Source organism: Gobius niger, assembly GCF_951799975.1.
Source record: "Gobius niger genome assembly, chromosome: 12".
In the NCBI taxonomy this organism is placed as follows: Eukaryota; Metazoa; Chordata; class Actinopteri; order Gobiiformes; family Gobiidae; genus Gobius; species Gobius niger.
The window spans coordinates 13690949-13715224 of NC_136863.1; the positions used below are offsets into that span (position 1 = coordinate 13690949).

The 24276-nt window shown below is 41.0% G+C and overlaps 1 protein-coding gene across 4 annotated transcripts in view; it reads right to left on the reverse strand.

Moving 5' to 3' along the window:
• Positions 1-24276, reverse strand: part of abcc8 (ATP-binding cassette, sub-family C (CFTR/MRP), member 8) — a 54134-nt gene that overhangs the window by 10381 nt on the left and 19477 nt on the right. The window contains exons 10-27 of one of the 4 annotated variants that reach the window (XM_079567173.1): positions 22311-22445; positions 20702-20864; positions 20424-20464; positions 20014-20159; positions 17580-17694; positions 17272-17412; positions 15877-15949; positions 15702-15807; positions 9647-9679; positions 9003-9038; positions 7869-7967; positions 6774-6858; positions 5852-5932; positions 3946-4083; positions 3659-3784; positions 3456-3552; positions 2432-2500; positions 945-1192 (exon numbers count right to left, since the gene is read on the reverse strand). In XM_079567173.1, coding sequence (XP_079423299.1) covers positions 945-1192; positions 2432-2500; positions 3456-3552; positions 3659-3784; positions 3946-4083; positions 5852-5932; positions 6774-6858; positions 7869-7967; positions 9003-9038; positions 9647-9679; positions 15702-15807; positions 15877-15949; positions 17272-17412; positions 17580-17694; positions 20014-20159; positions 20424-20464; positions 20702-20864; positions 22311-22445 — 1932 coding nt within the window. The remainder of the gene's footprint in view (positions 1-944; positions 1193-2431; positions 2501-3455; positions 3553-3658; positions 3785-3945; positions 4084-5851; positions 5933-6773; positions 6859-7868; positions 7968-9002; positions 9039-9646; positions 9680-15701; positions 15808-15876; positions 15950-17271; positions 17413-17579; positions 17695-20013; positions 20160-20423; positions 20465-20701; positions 20865-22310; positions 22446-24276) is intronic. The other 3 variants (XM_079567174.1, XM_079567175.1, XM_079567176.1) reach the window with 3 other exon arrangements.

The following is a 24276-nucleotide window of genomic DNA, read 5'->3' on the forward strand; positions in this document are numbered from 1 at the left end:
GCGCTTAACCTTTTGACAGAGTCTGTGCATGTGCTGTGTTAAATTAGACTGTAATTGTTTAAGTGCACCTGCAGTTTCCTGTCTTCTCCTGCAGGGGCTTTGCTCTGAGTCTGAAGTTGAAAAAGAAAATCTCACTGACAAATTGTGTAGCAGTAAAAGAGCTACTGAACTACTAAACGTTTAATGAAACCATCATACCCTGTGGCCTAATGTTGCTCCATCTGCTCTTACCAGGAAAATTAACCTACAGCAAGGGTTCCCAAACTCTTCAGGTTGCGGCTCCTAAATTATTGATGCAAACAATAGGGGAACAACTCAGTAAAATGTAATTAGCGCTTGTTCTTATCTCAAGAGTCAAAATATTTAAAGTTCCTCATATTGCTAATGTAGATACACTGCTTTAATGCACAAAATAGATTACTATTATTCAAAGTTATCTCCAAACAATATCACGACCCCGAATGGGCACCAGTGGGCACCAACTCAAACTTTGAAAACCTTCCTTAGAATAGAGTTTCTGAAATAGGGGCATGTGGTCTCGATGCTAAGAATAATTTCCGATTAATAAAAGAAGGTGAAGCTGAGTACAAATGAAAAGGAGTTGCAATTGATCACTTTCTCTTGAGGTTGTGCATTTTATAGTAAACAGTATAAATGAAAGGCACCGGACAGGTTTCAAACCACTGATCTTGGAGTCTGCACATGACCGAGAAAAGTAACAATATTGACACAAACTACGTCACTGTCTCATTATGCTGAGAGGCCACCACTGCTGCGGGGCATGTGAGAACACTCCATCTGCTGCTGGCAGCACTTTAGGTCATCTCAACTCAGCGGATATTCACCAGGGAATTACACAAAATCAGTTATGTAACTCCACTGGCATCCTCACCAGAACACAGCAAGTGCAAACTGTTCAGTAGCTTTTATCAGCAGCCTCTCACCTGAACGACGGTGCAGTTTCGCGCCGTGGCCACCATCTTGGCTGCGATCACATGGGACGTCCAGTGTGCCAGCCAGTAATCAATAGCCACCATGAGGGAGTGTTTGAAGAGCTGGGACAGGAGCAGCAGGCTGAGCAACAGGAGCCCAGCTGAAGACAGGTACGTGCCACATGAGCGCCAGGGGATAGTGGCTCGCTGACGCATCACCTGAGAGAGGTTGTCATCGTCCTCACTCTCCACAGACTCCTCTGAGGACACAGGTCAACAAATTCAGCCTGGTGGAGTTTGTAAAATGTGTATACAATTGTTCAATAACACTTTACTTTATAGCACAGTAATGGCCCTATTTCAACCAGGAAAATACTACCAATGAAGTAATTGACTTGTTTTACTCGATTACTATTAGGGCTCAGGTTTGGATTAGTCACATTAGCATGAAACAAGCTGTGTAATGGATCTATGTTCTATTTCCGTCTATTACAATGATATTACTGTTCTGTAAAGTAAAGTGATACCTATTTTTCTAGCTCCTCACTTTCATCAAAAACATTGCAAAGTTCTGTCAATCTCATGCTTTCCTCTGCTATGACTCACTGCTTATGCGTTCTTGACATTTCTGACAGCATCCACCCTCCCTCCCCTTTCAATTATCACCATGCTACAATTTCAGAGAGGAACATCAAGACGGCCTGCTACAAGCAAATAAGTCAAGGATTCAGCAGCTAAAGGCTCCTCTGCACAGAAGAGGATATACAGGGTTGAAGGTAGCACAGCGGCCATGACACACACAGACTGGGGCTGAAGAAGATCATGTTTACGAGCACTCCCTACACCGATGTAAATCTACCACATGACATCATGCTGCAAGCGTTGGCATGAGGCTACACGTGGGCAGCCTCATGCACCCGGCACACGCAGACAAGCTGGAAAAGAAGCGGGATAAGAAGGAAAGATGGCAGGGTTACAAAGAGGACTAGTCTATCTACGACCATGCTGCTGCTGCTGCTGCTGCTGCTGTGCTGGGAAACAAATGCTCAGGGAAAACGTGTCAAACAGAAAGGTAGAAAGTAGGGCTGCACAATGAATTGCAATCAAACCAAACATACGTAGCTCTGTGAGACATTTGCTAGATGTAGATACGAAATACTATAATACTCCTATACAGTTTTTCCAATTATAAATTCAATTCATATCGTTAGTTGGGTCGCAACTTGTCTGTGTAAATTGAAAGTGTCTATTTCTGTCTCATCTAAAATGATCATGCTTTTAGACGTGTTCAAAGATATAGTAAGCTGTATCTTGATTTCACAACATAAATTGCAAGTTGAATCTGAAAAAGTGCAATTACGGTCGATTTTCAATATCGTGCAGCCCTTGAAGAATAGAAAATATATTCATAATGGGGGGGATGAAGCGGCTGCAGTTTTCTTTCACAATGCCACATCTTCTCACGGTTGACGCCGTTGAGTCATGCATTCTGGCCAGACCTGCTCGTTCGAACATGAGCGCAGCAGCTTGTGTGGGAGCCATCGCACAAATCCAGGCAGGGGTGCCATCAGTGCACAGAAAACAACACAGAACACAGGTAAAGAATACTGCACCTTCGACTACAGGGTACACAGTGTATCAGGCACATAATGAGAGTAGGGCTTCTGATCTGGGAGGTGTGAGAGTCAGCCCTACAGACAACAGTTGGGGAGGACATTTATAAAACGCTTAAGGCTTTTATATGATACACTGGGGGGTTTAGGTTTGTAAGGGGATACTTAGCATAAGCATAACAGAATATGCTTATGGGACAACCAAGTCCTCAATTTAAACAACATTCTGTTAAAGCCACACTGTAGAACATTACTTGTAGCTACGTCACAACAGCAACTAAACTGTCCTAAATGCTGAGGCTGGTGATACCAAACACACTCCTAAAGTCTGAGAAAAGCATTTATTTTTCACCAAATAAATGCTTGTTTTTTATTCTATTAAAAGGGTGAAATTTTACGCAGCATGGCTTTAAGCAGATGTTTTATGAGGAGATACAGAAATGTGGAAATATTTTTAGACAAGCTGAAAAACGCTGTCAAAGGACTGCAAATGCACAATGAAGGAGCACTAACACAGTCGTTTGATCCCATTTCATTTTATAAAAAGAGATTATTCGGTGATAGTAGCACTCGCTTTGCATTTGGAGATTAACAAAGGAAACAATCCTTGAGACATTCTTACATCACGCTGTATAATTGATTGCTTATGGAGTGTGCTGCTCATGGTTCACTCTACAGATGTTTAACAACAGCAATGAAAATGTTGGCGAGGTCACATATAGATGGATATGGTTTAAGATAACTGACTAATATTAACACTAACACAGTGGGCTTAACTTTCAGTCACCTATCCTTGAATCCTAATATATCAGTATACATTGACAGATAAGCATTCCATATGAAATCATACTCCCACAGCTGTCCTCATGTGTTGAGTTTCACGGCCTGGTCACGACCTCTGACCTCTCACCTTCCTCCTCGTCCTCTGTCCTCACCGACTCTCGGGAATACATGGCCCTACGCAGGTTTTTCCTCTCCATATCCGTCATGCTCTCTGCTACGGTCTCCTAAAGGTAAAGAAAACCACAGTAATCCTCAATGCGTGAATTATTGTCTTAATAAATCCTCCAGCCCGTGGCAAACAGCGGTCATTCAGCAATTTAAAGCGCTTACCTTCTCAAATTCCTGGTCCTTGCGATGCATCAGCGACTTCCACTGATCGAACAGCTCTGGCTCTGATTTCTGGATGTCTTTCAAAGTGCCCTCAGTCTGAATTGTGCCGTCTTTCATTGCAATAATCTGATGAAGCAAAGGGAAAAAAGGAATGGTTTATTGTTATCAAGGCCAAGCAATATCCTTAATGGCATTCCTTTGAGATCAGCGTTGGCATTCAGCTAGATATTAAAACGGCACTGATTGCGTGGGGCTTTTAGGAGGATAGAAGTAGACTTTGGTCGCACCCAGTCGGCGTGGGGCAGGTACTGAAGCTTGTGCGTGACCAGCACCACAGTCCTCTTCTCTTCTCTGAGCATCTTCAGTATCCCCTCCTGCATCAGATGGTCGCTCAGGTGGATGTCCAACGCGGAGAATGGGTCATCCTAGAAATCAGTTTAGAAATTAAAACATTTATTTATATGTATATCTTTGGCCCGTAAGCTTTTGCCAGGAAATGGGTGAGAGAGAAGGCAGCTGGTGTGCTGTATATGTGCTGCAGCTTGACTACTTAAGTTGTTATTCTATGTGCAAATGTGCTCTGCTTGGCTTGTCTCTAGTTGCATTTCTACAACAAAAAGGGGTGCAGCGTTCTCATGCTGCAACCAATGAGCGAGGAAGACACTTCCTTTTAGTTCTCAAGGCGGAGTGCGTACATTGCTTCGATACCACCCCCTAGAGGCTATGGGTGACTCCAGAAAGCTGGATGTAGTATGGAGTCCTATGGAGACTTTGCACGTGTCAAAAACAACTTAAACTTTCACTGTGTCCAAAAATAGACCTTACTGTTCTGAAACACTTTTTCATTCTATGGATTATTAACATTTTAGCTTTGGGTTGGTTTTAGCTGCTGCAGTAACCTAACCTTAGGGAGCTGATTGTTTTTTTATTTTTTGTTTTTCTGCCTTGCACCTCCACCATTTTAGCAAATTGTGAGAATTATTATTTTCTTTGGCTGCTGGCCGATCCAAAGAAGCTGCAGAAGAATCAGGTTTGTATTTGCTGCAGTCGCTATCAACAAACTCCACGTGTGTCTCATGCAGCACAAAGTGCAAACTATTCTCATCGCTAAAAAAAACGACAAGTTTCCCATGAACTGCAGGTCAGATTAGGTCATGCAGATGTGGCTTGAAATGTAAAAACTAATACCATTATGATGATGATAGCAGCAGTTTTAGAATTTATATTCAGCTCAATGCTCCAAATCTGAAAAATTTAACATGCTTTATATAAAATATTAAACTGGCAAATCACAATCACAATATCTGTCAGAAAAATTGCAACTAGATTTTTTGTCAAATTCGTGCAGCCCTTGCTTTGGTTTTTCAGGCCTTGGAGAACTGTGGAAGATGTTGCTGCTCTGCCCACCCTGAGGGGGCGGAGCTCCCAGGATTTTTGCCCCTTTTGGAACATGCTTGTTGGAGGAGGCTGACCTGTCATCATGGATTCTCTCTCGACTGGTGTAAATCATGTCAATGGGGAGGAGTGAGGAATGACGGTCCACTAATAATATTTATATGGCTGCAATCTACAGCACGATACAAGCTTTTTATAGTGCTTGCTATGGTGTTTTATCACCCTAGCCGTAAAGCCAAGGAGGACTTCAGGCCCTAAGGGAACATTGTGAACAAATGATTTTTTTATCGAGTTTATGAAGTTATTCAGAGGAGCTAAGCCAAACATGAGAGGAAAGAGATGAACTATGAAGGTACGTGATCAGTGGCAGTTTGTGAAATCAAGTCACCTGTTTTGTTCTGTAAAACATTAAATTGCTGTCACGTCTTTCTTCACATCAGTGACCTCATTGTGTTTGCATCATGTTTAGTTAGTACCCACTTGGTTCACTGCACACACGGTTCTAAAATAGTACCTGGACTAAGGCAATTTTGTTGGTCTGTTTGCATATGATCAAAGCCTGTTTGATCATGACCTTTTCACTAAACCACTCTGTGATTACTTACTTCACACCAACAAACTCTGCAATAAGCTGACATTTCAAGTCTCGCAGTTTGTGCCCTGAGGTTGGACTGAGCTATTCGGGTCACACAGGAATGCTTCAAAAAGAGGCGCCGGTCTTAACGTGGAAACCGTGTGAATGCTGATTATGGCTGACTATAACAATGTTAATGTAGAAAGCTATGGGATAAAACTCACCAGAAACACCATACTGGTCTGTTGATATAAAGCTCTGGCCACACTGATGCGCTGCTTCTGCCCCCCGGACAGGATCACTCCCTGTGGTAGAAACACATTCATCAACATTTTGGATAAATTAAGTACATGGGCATTGTGTTCTGGTAAAGTTTAGCGCCAAAGTAAAAGCCATTTTTTGTTCACATTTGATTCACAAATTAAGCCCTATTACGTCTGTATTGAGCTTTAGTAGGTTGGTTCTGCTTTAAAGGGACTATACAGAGTTTAAAATATATAAATATAAATATAATATAAAAATATGCATTTTCCTCCCCCTACATGTTCTAGCCATGTCCTGATGTGTAAAATGAGCCCAGACCAGTTCACCACAACTGCCTCTAAAATCCTGCACTGTCACTCAAAAAGGTGTTAATTCGGGTCTGAAGTGCCGTCATGCACGAGCTTAATACAGAAGGTGCAGTTACATGTATGACCTGAGGTGGCAGTAGTGAGTATACAATGGCTAACTTGCATCTAGCCCAGGGGTCACCAATGTGGTGCCTGCGGGCACCCAGGGGCCCTTTGGGGCATGTCCAGTAGCCCTTGAGACTTTTTCTAAAGTGTAAAACACTTCATTTTCTTGAATCTAATTCTTAAAATTACAGTTATTTCGGTTCTTGTGACTCAGTATGAGTTTAAAATAAAGCTATTTTAAAATAATATGGGGTCAATATCCTATAAGTGAACAGTGTATGTTTAAGTCTTTAGGATTTGTTTTTAACTGGTAGCCCTCAGCTGAAATAAGGATGGTGACCCCTGATCTAGCCCCTTTAAGCACGCCACCCTTCAATGTTTAATGATGACGGCTGGTGTTGTGATGGAGATTTCCTCGAATGTAGGCAAACAGATGAAAGGGGAATAGAAATTTGAATGCGGCACCGACCCGCTCACCAATCTCCGTCTGGTCTCCCTGTGGAAGGATGTCAATGTCTGGCTGCAGGGAGCACGCATCTATCACGGCTTTGTATCTGAGGTCGCAAACACAAGCACATCAAAGACAATCAGACAACAATAGCAATCTGCTTTTTAAAACATAAATCACAAATCTATGCGCGATGGCAGTGCTTGTGAAAGACAAACTGCAAATCATTTTCTCCAAAATTGTGCAGCCCACCACTGTGGCTCTTCCTCTAATACTAATCTAGACCTGAGGTAATAGACTTGGACATTCATGCATCTAATTTACTTTCCCTCTGGGAAAAGATTGAGGTTTATTGGCAAATTTCACAGCGCCGCTGCTTGGATTGATGATTACACATTGATCTCCCTTATTTCAAGCTATTGGTCCAATGCCAAAGGGTATGTTTCCTTTGGTTTTGGCCTGGTTAAATCAGTACAAAAGCAGAGTTTTTGTCCATTTGTTCGAAGCAGAGCATTTACTGAGAGAAAGTGGATTATCTTAAATTACCTGTTATTTACAGAAGAATAGATGTTGAGCTAGACATTACTTCCATTTATATTCTGGTTACTTGTTGATGCACTTGTAAACATCGAGGTGAATATTACAATTTCGCTATTGGCAGTTACAGTATTTAGGCTAATTGTCAGAAACAATTAGTTGTTTCGTAATTGATATTCATTAAAATGTAATGCTATGTAATCGCGCATTTACAGAGGCACAAATTAGCCTTGGCATTTTGTTTCAGAAACTATAATTGGTTCATCTGTATTCTGCCTCATTTTTTGTGCGTCTGTGTCAGTGTATTGGGAGTGTGTATTAGTATGTGTGGGGGGTGTTGGGTGGTTACGAGGGTGGGATTGAAAGGGAATTTTAATATGCAGTTAGTAGATAACTTCTGTTTACGAAAGGCAAACAAAATGGTAAAACATTTACCAATAACATTTTTTTACATTTCATAAATCTGTGCCTGATGTAATTTCGATACGTAGCCTTTGGTAGAATGTTGCAACACGTTTTATAAATAATAGAGAATAAATGGGGATCCAGTAGTAAACAAACAAACAAACTGAGTATTACCTGGGTTTGATCATTGGCATCTCAAAGGTGATGTTTTCAATCACAGAGGCGTTCAACAGCCAAGGTTTCTGGGAGGCATAAGCCACCGGGCCTCGCTTCCTAAATATACAAGGTAGCACTTAACAGTACAGTAACATTACATGGTGATTACATCACAATCAGAATAGATGTTTTGCATTTGTCAGTGAACTAACAGTGAATGTCTAACTCTAACCCTAACCCGGTATCAAAATTTTAAATTACCAAGAGTTAGTTAGCATTTTGAGTAAGTTTGACCAAATGTGACTGGGGAAGCAACTCTGCATAGTGTTGGGGATATTTTTTCCAAGTCAAAAGAAGAAGGGCCTTTCCTCCCTACCCTGACCAATGACTCAAGGATCACTTTCACTATAAAAGTACATAGACCTGAAAATGTTGCCTGGGGGTCATGTTTTTTGAGGTGTACCCATCATTGTTTTTTGTGAGCAGCACTTTGGCCACGCTATAAAGTTTTTAAATTGCTTTACATATATATGGTTTACTGAGGGGGCGGGCCTTGCAGCGGGAACCCAGAGCTTTGTCTGGTCAGAGAGTCATAAGTGACATAAAAATCAGCAAATGTGATAAGATGTGAAAAGAGTACAGGCGCATAAAATACTCTTGCTTATATGCTTGGGGGCCACAGTTGGTTGTGAACCGCTGGTCGCCCAAGAGGACACTGTGTATACTCATTGCCTACTCATAAATTAAAATACTCAGCAAATATTCAAATCCAACTCCCATTCGAAAAGGTTTGATTATGCATCCCCATAGTGTACATATGGAAAAATGTATTGGTTTGTGAAGCGTTTCTTCATCGAATATAAAAATATCATCATCATTATTATTAAATCCTTGTTTCAAAAACAGCAGCTTACAATGACACACTGTGTATGATTTCTGTATAATGTTTTCCTAGCTCTTGTCATGCAAACATTATGTGTCAACAAAAGACAAGAACCATGACGAAACAAAGAGAAACAGTGGCAGATAAAAGCATAAATTTGTGATAATACCAGACCAGCGGCGGCATCTTATCAGGGGAATACTAGGCCATTTCCATTTAGGCCGTTTCCATGGAGACCGCCTCACGTGAAGGATGCTGTTAATGTTTACCTGATCTCCCCATCCCCCGCCGTGTCTGCTGTGGGACTGGAGATAAAAAACAAAACAAACAAACAAAAAACACACACACTATTAGAGATATCCACAAATACCACGTTGCCTAGTGACGCTTCACTCAAACCAAACGCACGCACGTACGCTGACCCACATTCACTGTCACCGCTGACACCAACAAACCTATCACTGGCTACAATCTCACCCCCCCCCCCCTAAAAAAAAACCATTTCCGAGTGCCGTTTGCTGATAGCCCAAGCAACAAGTCGTTTAATTCTCACGTGATGAGACATCTCCGAACGTGACCATTGGCGAGTTACAGGAAATAGCTTTCTGATGATGAAAACTAATGCTTTCCCCCTAACAACAGGTGTGGGGGTGAATGAACAATAACCTCAGAGACTATAAAGCAATGTGACATAAATACACTTTTGTAGTTGGGTCCCGGGCTTCTCTCTGCTGGTCTGTTTGAACTTTATCATCTATGGCGAGTTGGAAGCGTCTCTAAATCCAGGCCGTGGTATTTTTAACTTGTGACTTTAGTGCCAGTGTACATGAGATCTACTCTCTACAGACGCGTGGCTAAAAATACACCGAATACTTCAAGAGCGAGTCTCACTGCGCTCACTCACTGCACTCACCTCTCAGGTTCCTCCAATTCCAGGTTTGGGAAACTGCCAACGACACATAAATAAATAAGAAAGATTAGGGCTGCATGGTTTTGGTAAAATACTTACTGTATACATACTTCACCTCTTAACCCCCACCTAAACCGAGCACATTTTGTCCAGTTTGGCTTTACTCAAATCTAAGAGCTTGTTGAAAAAACGTCAAAATAGCGAGAAAAAAGACAAGACAACGAGGATGAAAACGCAATTAAAAAATGGCTAAAAAGTAAAAAAAAAGGGACAAAAAAGCAATAAAAGTCCAACAAGAAAGAAACAAGAACTCTACAAAAAAGTGGCAAAATTGAGAGGAAAAAGAATGTGAAAAAAGTGCCCACAACACGGCTACCACGCAAGGAAAAGGATCCATTTAGATCAGTTTTGAAGGTCTTAGCTTTCAAATGAGGCGCTACACTGGTCAATAGGCTGTAAACTCCAGTCAAGAAGCTTTTAATGCCAAACTGGAGAAAACACACTCAGTTAAAGCGGGTGGTAAGAGGTTAAACTTAGATACAAATCTTCTGTATATTGGTTGTGATTAGGTTATGTACATTTTCAAATTATTACAATGTGTTTTATTCTTTTACTAAAAGAAGAAAAAGATCATGTTTAAAGATCATGTTTAAAGATCATGCTTTTTATGCGTTTGTGGCTCCTGTCACTTTCCTAAAAAGTTCACTGTTGACATGGGACGACAACAGGGCCCAACACTGTCTCGCCAACAGGAATCAATAGGGTTTAGTTTAATACCAGTGCTTCGCATGGCATTTCTATTGGGATTCTATTGGATTTACAACACCCTGTGACTGAACTCAAGCCAGTCCAGTTGATGACCACTCCTGTAACGTGTTGAACAAAATATCTGCAGTTCAAAACATCATTTTCCGAGGTCAGAAAAGTGGCTGTGGTTTGTGATTCAGCCCAATCTCAACAAGCCTTCAGTGCTGCTGTAGCGCCTGACTAAATGCTTCTGCCTCAAACACAAGCCTGAAGGGACAGAGCGATCCCTGCTGTGGCCCCAAACAGTGGCATAGACTGCCCCCCGAAGATGAACTGAATCCTTGTCCGCCTCAAACGCTCCACTGGATTTTTCATACAGCGACAAAAGGTCACAAGCCAAGATGAAGTGATACAGATATTAAAAAGTGAAGCTGTGCGACATGAGAACAAACTGACTGACAAGAACATTGCGATAACAGTAAATCTTTGTCAAAGCAAGAAAGGTGAATTTTAAATGTCTCTGAATTTTCTGCTTTTCTTGTTAACTCTGAAATAACATGTTTGATTTTTTTTTTGTCCTTTAATTTTAGTCACTGAACAATCATTACTCATTTTGTGTTTGTGGGAACCCAGAGCTTATGCTTATATGCTTGGGGGCCACAGTTGGTTGTGAACCGCTGGTCGCCCAAGAGGACACTGTGTATACTAATTGCCTACTCATAAATTAAAATACTCAGCAAATATTCAAATCCAACTCCCATTCGAAAAAGTTTGATTATGCATCCCCATAGTGTACATAGGGAAAAATGTATTGGTTTGTGGAGCGTTTCTTTGTCAAATATAAAAATATCATCATCATTATCATTAAATCCTTGTTTCAAAAACAGCAGCTTACAATGACACACTGGGTATGATTTCTGTATAATGTTTTCCTAGCTCTTTCACAATATTCACTGTAATATTTTTCAACACATGCAATTCAACAGTTGAAATTCAGAGTGTGAAATTCGCAGTGAAAAAAAATCACACAGAAGCAGGATGTTTCCTATTGGTTTGTTTCTTTAGTGGGCGGGACTTGCAGATGATTGATTGCTCAGGCCTTTGTGTCCAGGATGTTCAGTGTGAATTTTTCGCTGCGAATTTCACTCTGAATTTCTACTGTGGAATTTAAAGGCTTGATTTTTTTTCATATTAAATATTTTAAGGTTGAATTTTTCCATTTGAATTATTTTCTACTGCAAAATCTTCACACTTTTGAATGGGAATTTTTCGTTTTGAATTTGAAACACTTTGAATTATGTGTTGAATATTCAGTGTCTGAAATTCGAGAACAACATGTTATTTCAGTGTTAAAAAAAAATCACATTCTGATGACACAAGACATCTTCCATACTAAACAAGGATAAAATGGAAGTAAAATAGAACTTTTCCTCAATTTTAGGTCATGGAAGACAACCCCAAAGCCATGTAACAGAATGGGACTCACTAATTAACATGATCGATTCTTTTACTTTTTTCAGTTTTAAATTAAAGGTTAACAGACTTCTCAAAACATTTGGTTGCCTGCGGAAATGCCAGAGTTAAAGTCACTAATTACGGCTAATCCACAGTGAATCGGCCCTTCAGTAAATTATCTCATCAGCCTGCACCGCTCGATGACACTTGAGACATGGGGCAAAGCTGATTGTATTCTCCTTAAGCAGTGCTGCTGATCACGTACAAGTCTATTCTGCATCTAAGCAACCATCCCCCCTTTCAATTACAACTAGCAACATCACCGCTGAGCATCCCAAGTTCATGCGATCTCACACAATGCCTGGGTTTAGCCGCACGATCAAAGACAAGCAATCATCGGACTGCCCATCATTAAGTCCGGCTAATGAACAGGGGAAGCAACGGTCCATGTGCACTGGAGTGACTACGCCTGATGATGACTGCAGATAATACAAATAAACAGGATCTGTAGTCTCTGAGCAAAGAGCTGTGGTGCCGTGGACACTTTTGAAGCAGGTGTATTTTGAGGTGATGAACTTAGGTCGAGTTGGCTGCTTTGGGAAACACACCACGTGCTTTTGAGGATGGAAATAGTCCCAGGAATGTTTGTTTAAGCCCTCAGGCTCAAGCAGACAGTTTGCTCCTCACCTACGAAGAGCATCGTGAGCATCAGTATCTGGCATCTGCTTGTTAACACTCCCTTGCCATGACCTGGGCTTTGTCTCAGACACTTTATCTCGATTGTGCCTTTGTAGTTGTGGTCTAGACTTGGAGAGGAGAGGGCCTGTACTTGGAGGACAAATTGAATCTAAGGGTCCAAAGGCATCCGCAACACTAGAATATCCCAGTACAGATAACGGCTTAACCTCTTGATAACCCCCTTTCTGAACCAAGCACATTTTCTCCAGTTTGGCTTTACCTGAATCTAAAAGGGTCGTGAAAAAAAGCGCCACATTAGCAAAGAAAACGAGACTTAAACGGGGATGGAAACGCGAAAAAAAACATCACAAAAACGCAATAGAAAAGTTACGAAAAAGCCACAAAAACTCAAAAATGTGTAAAATATAAACCATAACAAACATAAAGCGTCAAAAATACAACGATGTGAAGTGATGATGCAGTGAAAACAATGGAAACTGGCAACACTGAATGCAGCAAATGGAGATAGAGCAGGCCATTTGGTGCCTCAGGGCCGATCTCCAGATCTAGAGCCAGAACTCAACTGGATGATTAGCCTTTTGTTCATGTTTTAGGTTGATAGAGAGAAAACTTGAGTGTGCAAACCACTAAGCCACCATGCCGTTATGAGATAACAAGTGGGTGTAATAAAACAGTACATAGTGTTTGTCCTAGAGCAGACTGGATAGTACAATGCATCATAAATAAGTTACTATAAATAGGATAAGACAATTTAAGCACATTAGTCTCTATAGGGAAAATGTTGGCACTACATGAAAGTAAGATACGTTCAGATACGTTTACAAACACTCACCATCTGCTTGTGATGTTGGCTTAAGGCCAAACTGAACAGATAATTATAATTCACCTCACCTAAATGGCCCTTAATCATGACGTTGTGCCTTATCTATTTTGCATAACTTACAGCAGGGTCTCCATCCATTTTCCGGCAACTGAGGCGCATTGAGATGCCTTGTGTATGAAATGCACGGTATAAATAAATATGCCTTGCCTTCGCTCCCCTTTGACCTACTTATAAACAAATTAAAATAAAGACGAAAGAGATCTACTTAGTCTTTGCAGATACTTGAGTGACTATCGGACTTATAGGAGCGAATAAATAAGTAAGTGCTTTATTTTTATTCATCTGGTGCACAAATGTAATGTAAATGTGACATAATACGTGTGAGATGTTCCACCAAGACAGTAAAAGTAGAAAGGCCACGTTGGAAAACTGCTGTCGAGCTCCTGGTTGGAGATTACACATTTAAGTCTGTTATCTCTGAATTCACAACATCTGTTTTGTTGGGTCAGTCGCATAAATGTAGCTTACTTCTTTGGATATATCAAATAAAGCAAGTGATGTACTGTATGAGAGACACAGTCCGCCCTTCACCGTGTGTTAATGAATATTTAACACACAGACCAGCTGCCTATGTTTTATGTGGGATGTGACTAACAGCTCCTGACACACAGTGTGGCTCTAGCACACGCTATAACCCAGGCTAATATCAGACAACAGTGTGCTCCAGTGGCTTTGGGACAGGACGAGTGAGCGGCATCAGTGCATGGGAGCCAGAGAGACTGTCATAATGAGCACTGGCAACCTGAACTGTTCTGTCACATTAAGATGGATAGCTGTACACAAGAGGTGAGAGCTAATGATACACACAGTACTGTCATCACAAAGGTTGTTTATGCTGCTAACTCGACTGCAAGTCTATTGAAAACGCAAGTCATGGGTGAATGGGAATAATAGGCATAAAAGATGGCAAGGCATTGGGTTCATATCACAATTGTTAGTATAAAACACATATTGCTACACCATTTGCACATTGCTTCTAGTTTAGTGGTGCTCAATTGGTGTATTTTTGCACCCGCCTTCAACCCATCATGACAATCCACATCCAAAAAAAGATTGATTTCATCTCATAATCACCCTAATCTAATCTGGGCGGCACGGTAGCGCAGCCGTTTGCGCTCTCGCTTCACAGCTAGAAGGTCTAGGGTTCGATTCCCACCTGTCTGCGTAGGTTTCCTCCGGGTACTCCGGTTTCCCCTACCACTAAAAACATGTACAATAGGCCAGGATGAATGATGTGTGTGTGTGAGTGAATGTATGGTGGTGGTCAGAGGGACCGTTGGCGCAGACGTGTGCAGTTGCGACAGCGCTTCTGTCAGTCTCCCCCAGGGGAAACTGAAGCTACAAACGTATCTTACCACCACCGAGTATGGAGTGAATGTACAATTGTCTCATGTAAAGCGCTTTGTGACCATGTCTGTGAAAGGCGCTATATAAATAAAGATCTTCTTCTTCTTCTAAATACAGTATTTTCTCACAGATTTAAAATGATGGAAACTGGAAACCATTTTCTGACCAACCAGTTGAAAACCACTGTTCACTGTCAAAGGTGAACCACAAACTTTAATTTCTTGCCAGAAAACAGGATTCCACCTCCACAAAAGGCCTGATAAGAATTCTAATAATAAAGCCAGACAGACTCGCTAGCCCTGCATCTTTATCATCAGAGACGATACACACTGCATTAAAAAACCTGCTGCAATTTCCATCCCTGTTTCTATTTGCCATCTCAGTTTCTATTTGCCATTTCAGTTTCTATTTGCCATCTCTCAATATCAAGACATAATAAGAGGGCGATGTGCGATATGGTTTGTTACACAGTACTAGTGCGCTGCTACAATGATACAGTTAATAGCATGACGAAGCCTCTGGACAGGCCAATTACTTGACCGAGCGCACGATGTCGGAGCCATGTTTCAAATCCAATTAACCTTTGATCTCTGACCACACTTTGATCCAGCAATGAACTGAACAATGCCCTCCCCCAACGAAACCTCACGCTCTGTGCTCACTAATTGACTGGACATAGATAAGGCATGATAAAGGAGCAAGGCTATTGTATTGAGTATTGGGGCATTTTAAAAATCTAACCAACACAAGAATCACATGCATTTCAGAATGTGCTCGTAAAGGTCTAAACCCCAGGATCAGATGGACGATAGGTTAGAAGGAAGAGAAAATTTCACCTGGAGGACAGTCATTTCAAAGTGACACAAACAGTATAGCACCACAAAATGAGCTAACAATCAGGGTCGTGAGAATATAAGAAAAGCTAACCTGTTCCACGTGACATGTCCCGACACTCGCTGCATCTCGCCCAGAGCCGCCAGCAGCAGGGATGATTTCCCACAGCCCACCTGGCCCACGATCATGGTCAGTTTGCCTGAGAAGACGATACTGTGGGGTCAATTGGGAGATGACATTTGTGAGAGAAATTTTGTCCGGGGCTCACCGAAAGGAATCTTGATGTCAACGCTCGACAATGTTGGAGGTCCATCTGTCCATGTGAAGTAACCACTCGTTATCTGGGAAAAAAATTGATTTGATTAGGAATTTGAATGCTGTGGATGAAAGAAATTAATTGATCTAAAACCAAGCAGTGTTGGGCAAGTTACTCAACTTCTTAAGCCCCATCTGAACCGAGCACGTTTTCTCCAGTTTGGCTTTACCCAAATCTAAAAGCCTCTTGAAAAATAGCTTTAAAAAAAAAAAAAACTTTCAGAAAAGCAAAGAAAACAAGGTTGAAAACTCAATAAATAAAAAAGCGTAAGAAAAATGACCAAAAAACGCCACAAAAGAGCAATAAAAAGCAACAAAAAGCAATGAAAACACAATGAAAAAGCCACACAAAAAATCAACAAAAAAGGAACAAAAGAAGAACAAAAAACAACAAAAACACAACAAAAAGTGACCACAAAAGGGGATGAAGGTGCAACAAAAAAGTGACAAAAACGCAATAAATAAGCCACAAAAAAAATGAATAAAAAAGTGACAAAAGTCCATCCAGCTTTAAAAATCTAAAATCTAAACTGAAAATAGTAATAATGCCACTGAGCAAAAATGCAGTCAAAGGTTTCCTTTTCCTTCGCTTTCCCACAATTTCTTGTGTTTTGCTTTGACGACATTAACTACATTCAACTGCAGATCTTAAGCACCTTTGTCCAACTTGATTTTGTGGTGCATTTTATACATCAACACAAACCATTTAAATGCTGTTGTAACTTGAGTTACTTGAAATGTAATGACTGATATATTCTCGTATTTTGCATGAAGTATATGTCATATTCCATAGTTAGAGAAAAAAAAGTATTTTTGTAACTAGTCACTTTTGTAATAACCCCAACACTAAAACCAAGACTAACTACTTAGTTCCTATGATATTGTTGTGTTGGACAATGGGAATGCAGTAGTTTGGAAGAATATCTAATGTTTCTGGGGGAGTTTCTGTAGTGAGTGTGATTGGATTTACAATTTATTTTCTAAGCCCATGTTTCAGTTCATTGTGCATAATTTGAACATATCCGGGAGGGAAAATTAATGATAGAGAGAAGACTCAACTGCAGACCTAAACATGATTCATAATAGGCTTCAAACAGGATATTTTGATGTTTGCAGTGGGTATTGTACTCTGTAAATAATTACAGTCTTTGCCATTTGTCTAATTGCAGCCATTCAAATTGATATTTCGATTCGGTTGTGAGTAATTGTGCTGCCCTTTTGGACCGAGTTAATCCATTATTGATTGAACTGAAAGTAAAGAGAGGATCAGAATTCGCTGACCAAAGTCCAGCACAAATCAAAATGAAAGATAAAGGATTTAAGTTGTGGATTCTTGGCACGCTCTCACCCTGATGCACGTGTCCTGGTCTGTGTCTTGGGACGGCCCGTCTCCGTCGCTTTGTGCCGGTGAACCGTAGTTGTTCCAGTCATCTCTGGGGGGTCGCTTCCGGTTCACCACCTTAAGCGGCTGTGAGGATGTGGGGAGAGACTGAGGTCAGAGGTCGGACAAGGGAATATCACAGGGGTGGGGGTGGACAGTGACATTTTTAGCATCAAAGGTCCTACATTGTGCTTTACTCAGCATGTGTGATATTGGCCCGTTCACACAAATATCTGAAAGGACGTAGCGATGGCTTACTGTGAATGAGAACTTACCACTGCTTGATATTTGTTTTGGTTGTGGTTGCTGGAGGCGGATGCTACCATGGCTCTGGGCTCTTGTTCGTCACCGATCTCGTCACTGGAGAAGAATTCACTGAGCTTCTGAACGCTGAGGAAAGAAAATTGAAAGTCATTAGTGTTGATTGTTCTTCAATAAAAACTTGAAAGCACCGCCATCTTCACTAACAAGCGAGACAGAGATTTAATTTATTTTAGTTAAGCATTTTATTTTAGCTCAATATAATGAAAACTAAGTGCTCCCTGAGGGCTCTTGCTTGTGGGCAGATCGGAAATCAATAGAAGATAAGAGGCATGTTTTCATTTCTTTTTTTTTATTCATCTGGGTGTCAGACACTAAAACACCTAGCATTGATTTACCACAGCTAAGGATGGATTTAAGGGTTATTGGGAGATAATTATTGGGGGTTAGCACATCACAAAAGTAAACAAATATGTGGAAATGACACGAAAGGAGCCCACACCTATATGTGTAAAATTAACAGAAGTCTGACATTAAAGCAGCGTTAAAGCAGTACTATGTAACTCATGCCCCTAGAGGCCATAAGCGCCACTGCAGGTGTCGTAGCATGTTACGGTTTTTTACTCATTAATTGTCCGTGAGGGTAAATACTACGCTGACAGAAAAGACAAAGGGAGAGAGGGATATTGTACATCCAATTCCACAATGGAGATCATTTTTTTCACTCAAACTTGGCTGTAAATACTGTTTAAGTGGTGCTAGCCCGCAGTTAGCTTTTCCCATTAGCCTGTTAGCTTCTTCTTCGTGATTCCATTAGTGTGTATCGGGGCCTCTGACCCGGTGCAGGAAAGATGCAATTGTGGTTTTCTGGCCAGAGACACCAGGGGAGAAGAAAGACCCCCAATGGTCCTGTTAACACTTGTATTACCTCCAGAGGGACTACGGAAAGGATTTATTAAGGTAAACAAGTTACTTAGTACTGCTTTAAATTCCTAATATCAATTTGGATTTTGTTTACAGCCTTAAAGACATGGGCTGGTCCTGGTGTCACCCTAAAATAACTAAGAGTCACCCCTGAACACACCCGAGGCTCATGTTCTAGCATGTCATCTTAATGTCTTCTTTAAGCCAATACCAGAAATTGCAGCAAACAAAGAAACATTTTTATGAGGAATAAACGTTTGCCGTTTATGTGTTTCCTCAATATGAAAAAAAAAAAAAAAAAGAGAATGTCATTTATGCTGGTTTTGTAGATAAAACCAATTATCTCTCAAAGGCCAAAACAAGATTTATAGAAACATTTTAAAATGTCACAAAGCAAGTGTTTACCAAAAAGCAAATGCGGTGATTTGTTCCCCACCAAACACAATCAATCTCATGATTTGTCAGGTAAATTTCCGTATATCGCATAATTACAGCTGATTTACTGCTCAGCTGATAACATGACTCAGCAGATTCCACATAATGAGGCAGCGAAGATGAGAACATGGCTGTAATAAAAAAACAACAAGTGCGTCATAAAACTCTGCTATTGAGGAATAAAGACGCACATGACAGACAGATGGACCTCATGGACAATTGGGCACGTCAATAATATATCCATCCCAACCACTTCCATTAGCGTCAGGCGAGGGCCCGATGACGGGGAGGGGGGTAGCCTCGCACAACCACTAAACACCTAACCAGGACAATATGCAGTGAGTCATACCTAGAGTCACACACATTATATTCAATCTCATATTCAGAAGTAAATCACTCCACCCAGACTCACTCAATCTATGTCATACGTTGGTAAAGGCACAATTTAGTGTTATTGGTGAAAACCACTCAAAACGTCCTTCTAAAAGAGCCTTATTGCGAACATAAAGCACTCTACATCAGTGATTGTCAAACCTGTCAAGCCAAGTGCCACCTACGAAAGGATTTAGCTGCTACATTATGCACTCTTGCTATTGTTAAGTCGTGTATCCAAGCACTCAACAGAAAGCGTTTACTGGTCCGTTAGATGACAAATCCAAAATAGCAGTCGCAAATGATCACAGGAGCCTTCTATAGTTAAAAATAGGCAATTAAAAAACACTTCACAATGTTTAAAAAGCAGTCTGTTGTCTCGAATGCTTAGTTTTCCCCTATGTTCTGTGCTGTGCATTCATTAAGCAGCAGAGCACAGAGCTGTGATGCATAAGAAAAAAGCAAACACATTTTCTTCCAGAAACGCTTATGATTAGCAATAAACTACCGAGAGATGCTCTTAAGGAACAGAGGACTCCGAAAATCGCTACTGAAAAGAAACAACTGAAGGCGCTACTTATGAAAAAGGTCAAGTGCTGTTCAATCGTTCTTCTGTAGAGCATTTGTTTCCACACACAAAGCTCTCATAATGGCCAAAATAATCCTGCTGTTTGTTGTTGTAGACCAGCTGATGGATGAGCGCGTGATTAAACCCACCTCACCAGAGCCTTGACAGTGGAGCGCACCACAGTGGAGAGCAGAAAGAGGGGGGTGACCAGGATGTGGAAGAGGGACAGGGAGGCAAAGGCCACAGCTGGGGACAGATCCGCGTCCTCGGAGATGTGCACGTGAACCACGAACGTCTGAAGGTCAGGGACAAATGAAAGGTTTTAGTGCACAGAGCTGTGTATAAAGGCATTTGGGAGAAATATCTAATATGGGATATTGTGAAAAGCATTGTGATTGCTATATGATTTGTGATTTATCTTTCAAAAATCAAGGTTCAGTTCATAGTGTTCATTCTAACATGTTAAGACAGAAAAAACAATACACACAAAGCTTAAAAAACAAACCCACGCAGTCTACATTGCTATGATCAAGTAGAAATACTTGTAAATTATACTTACCGTTAGGACAGCTGCGATGGGAATGGCTGCATTCATGAAAACTGCAAAAGAAAAAAATCGAAAACATTTCATGACCTTATATGTAATGCACTAAATTATTATTTGTTTTAAATAAACTGCAATGTTCTGACCAAATAAACCAATAAATACATAATCTCTCAAGACACAGAATCATTATAGTGGCTTTGGTAAAATTTTGGATACATGCATTTAATACATGTACTGTATCTATCCAACATTAGCCGAGTATAAGACATAGAGCTGCTGTAGCGACTTACTGGATACAGAAGTATAGAGTGCGAAGGCCTTGAGACTGGTCAGCTCCTTGTCTCTGGTCTCCTCCACACTGTCACAGAAGATTCGCTCCCAGGCGTACAACTTCAACAGCTTGATGCCCCTCAGGAGCTCATTGGTTTTCTTTAGGCGTTCACTTGAGTACTCCTATAGAGGCAGATAAGGCTTCATCAATATCAAGTATCACAAGATCTTACATGATGCAATTACTGCAGTTATGTATCAGGCACCATGAGTGGCATCAGCTATCCTCCTGCTGACATGTGAATGGCTGCATGTCTATCAACGTTAGCGTCTGAATATTGGGACTGCAGTATTTTTGGCATGATGATATTTTGCGAAAAGGCACCATTGATGTATTGCACAATGGTTGTTTCATTATGCAAATGTTTTGCTGTCATGAGAGGAGCCATAACCAAAGAAATGCTGTCATAAAGGATATGAGATTACAGATGATGTTTCTAAATCAGGGGTCTCGAACTGAAGCTGGGGAGCTCCTCCCCATACACTTGAACATTTCTAGTTAGCTTGATGTGTCCCATTTAATTACTGTCTTGATGTCTCTAGGCCAAGTCCAATCGACTGAAGGACAGCGTCACCCACCAAGCCATCAGGAATCTAAACACTCCCCCTTCCCTTCCTCCCTCTGCTTCCACTCGTATTACACACTGTGGTCCACTCAAGAACTCCTCAAGGACACAACTCTATATCTCAACTTGTCCATGAACTGTCCAAGGAGTACTCCACGTAAATCTAATCCAAACTACCTACACATTTGAACAACAGAACCTCCAAAAGTGCTTCACATAGAAATTGTAAACAGTCCCACACAGATACTCAAGCATCCTCAAAGCGTAAGCAGCCCTAAGCAGTTTTGAACTTACAGTAGGAATAAGAGATGCCTGTTCAGAATGCTAGCGCTGTGATTAATTCTCAAGTGTGTACTGCACAGGAGGACGATTTGCTACAACTTTCATGTAGTATTGAATGAAGTTCACAGATTTTTCCTGTGAATATAAGAGAAAAATACATATTCAAAGCCTGTTTAATCTCACATAAAAAATATTCCTTCCTAAGGTTCTCTGCTCTGGAGAGATTACTATAATTACTATGTTATGAGCAAACATTCTGCAGCTCAGCACACAGTATCTCCAAGCTCATATAAAGGATAGAAATGTGACTTCGCAGCAGCACATTTAGGGCCACATCCGGGAAAAATATGCAATTTTACTGCTGTTTTGTGGAGTCAGAAAAGGGCGTTGCATCAAAGCTTCATGATTTGATTTCCTGTTTCATTACATAAACTGGCCAGAGCAGTATTTGCACATCAGCTTTGGACTTAGTGAGCGCTCACTGCTCCCACACACCAACGTCAATGTTTGCAAAGGATTTGACACACTGAAATCCTTTGGCCCTTTTGAAAGTAAATTGTTCAGGATTTGATAAAAGAATACACCAAAGGCTCTCTAGATTTCTGCATATGCTTGATGAGTCATGACAAAAGTGTCTTCTAAGCATAACTAGCACCCTGACATTTTTGTTATGTAAAAGCAGCTCACAGGGTAATATTGGAGACCACAGTTCTGGACTCACCAGAGTGCTCTTCTGTGTGTGAGAAAGTTTAGTGGCCACAAAGTACTGGACTGGAGCTAACACAGCGATGACGGTCGCTCCAATCAAGGCACTGATTCCCAGGAGGTAGTAGAGCAGGATCACACCCACTATGATCTGTGAAGGACAGAGGAGAAAGAGGAAAGTGCTTGAACTTGAACTTTATAAATAATTAAACGCATCAAGGGACATTCATATTTGAAGCACATGGGAGACCGCCTTATGTGCATTATTCAAGGTTTTAAAAATACCGGCACATTAGCAGCATTGGTAGCTCACATTTTGCAATTTGGGCGGTGTGGGATGAAGAGCGGGGAGAGACATTCAGAAAGTTATCAGAGCCGAGACTCGAACCCATGACACTGAAGATAGAAGAGTGATGAGCCATATGTGCAGATGCCTTAACCACTAGACCAGTAGTTTTCAGTGGGATGGGACCAAAAGACGAGCGAGGGACCATGTTCTGTAGGTGCATTTTCTCCAGTTCGGCATTTCCCAAATCTAAAAGCTTCTCGACTGGAGAGTTTACAACCTCTAAGCCAGTGTAACAGCTCATTTGAAAGCTAAGACCAACATTTTTGTTGTGTTGTCGCTGCATGTATGTCACATGTTTTTGTAATTTTATTGTTGGTGTTTAATCATACTTTTTCATTGCATTTTTTATGCTTTTTTGTCATGTTTTCGTAACTTTTTTCCGTGTTACTGTGGCTTTTCCAGGACATTTTTGTCGCTCTTTTGTTGCTTTTTGGTCACTTTTTTGTTGCATTTGCATCATAGTTTTTTCAAGAAGCTTTTAGATTTGGGTAATGCCAAACTGGACAAAATATACTTGGTTCACGTGGGGGTTAAGAGGTTTAATTTATTGTTTTAATATTATTAGATACTTGTGCAATTGATAAAGAATAAAACATTTTTAATCAAGCACAGAATTCTGCGAAATGAAAAAACTTGTGCGTCATAGAGGCTTACTTTCCATCATAGTGGCCTCCATGACGCTGCAGGATCAAATGATTATAGGGTTTCTGGTCGGTTTTCACTGCTGATGGAACCATCTCCAATTCTCCATAGATACGCAAACATTCCAACCCTAAAAACAATCGATCCTGGAGCGTTACTGAGGCCGCTGTGAAGGAAAGTAAAGGTGCCAAGCTAACAACCCACACAGCCACTGGGTCACTAAACGGTCAAATGCGCCATAATATCAGGCTTGCATAAAAATAATAGTGTGTGGTTTGTATTTTTGGGTTGAAGGTGGGTCCCAAAGCTACAGCAGTTGAGAACCCCTGCTACTATGCCATCGACTTCACATAAAGCCGTAACCTTTGAGCAAACAAAATGCCCTAACCCAAAGGCCAAAAACTATAGTTGCAAAGCTAAAAGCAAGAAAGTATTTGCAGTGGAGGAATTTTGAGTATCTAAACTCCTCTGATGCTGAGGGGATTAAAAAACAAAACAATCAATCAATCACTTAATGGTTTTGTATAGCCCTATATCACTGTACAGGTATTAAAGCAATGAAACAAAACAGTAAACAAGAAAATGTAAAGTTCAGGCAAATGAAGTATAATGTCCAAAAAACTCAAAAACCCAGGCGGAGAAAATGAAACCTTGGGGAGAACCACAGAAGGAGAGATCCCCTCCCATGGACAGACAAGCTATAGAGACCCAGGGCCAATGGGAGTCCCTCTGCAGACAGGCCAAGCTCGCAGAACGTCCAGTCCTTGTTGGAGCTTCAGTTCTTCTTAGGGGTATCACCTTTCAACATGAGCTAACCGGAGTCCATGACAGAGAACTACTCTGTTACCATTGCTATAAAGGGCCAATGCCTTGGTGGAGGTCTAAAGACCCTTCTTCAGACCCTCTTTCTCACACTGTCATATTAATACAGGAATGTTCAGCATGAAAGTGAAGGAAGACATTCAGCACACTGTCAAGGCCGGGAGGCAAA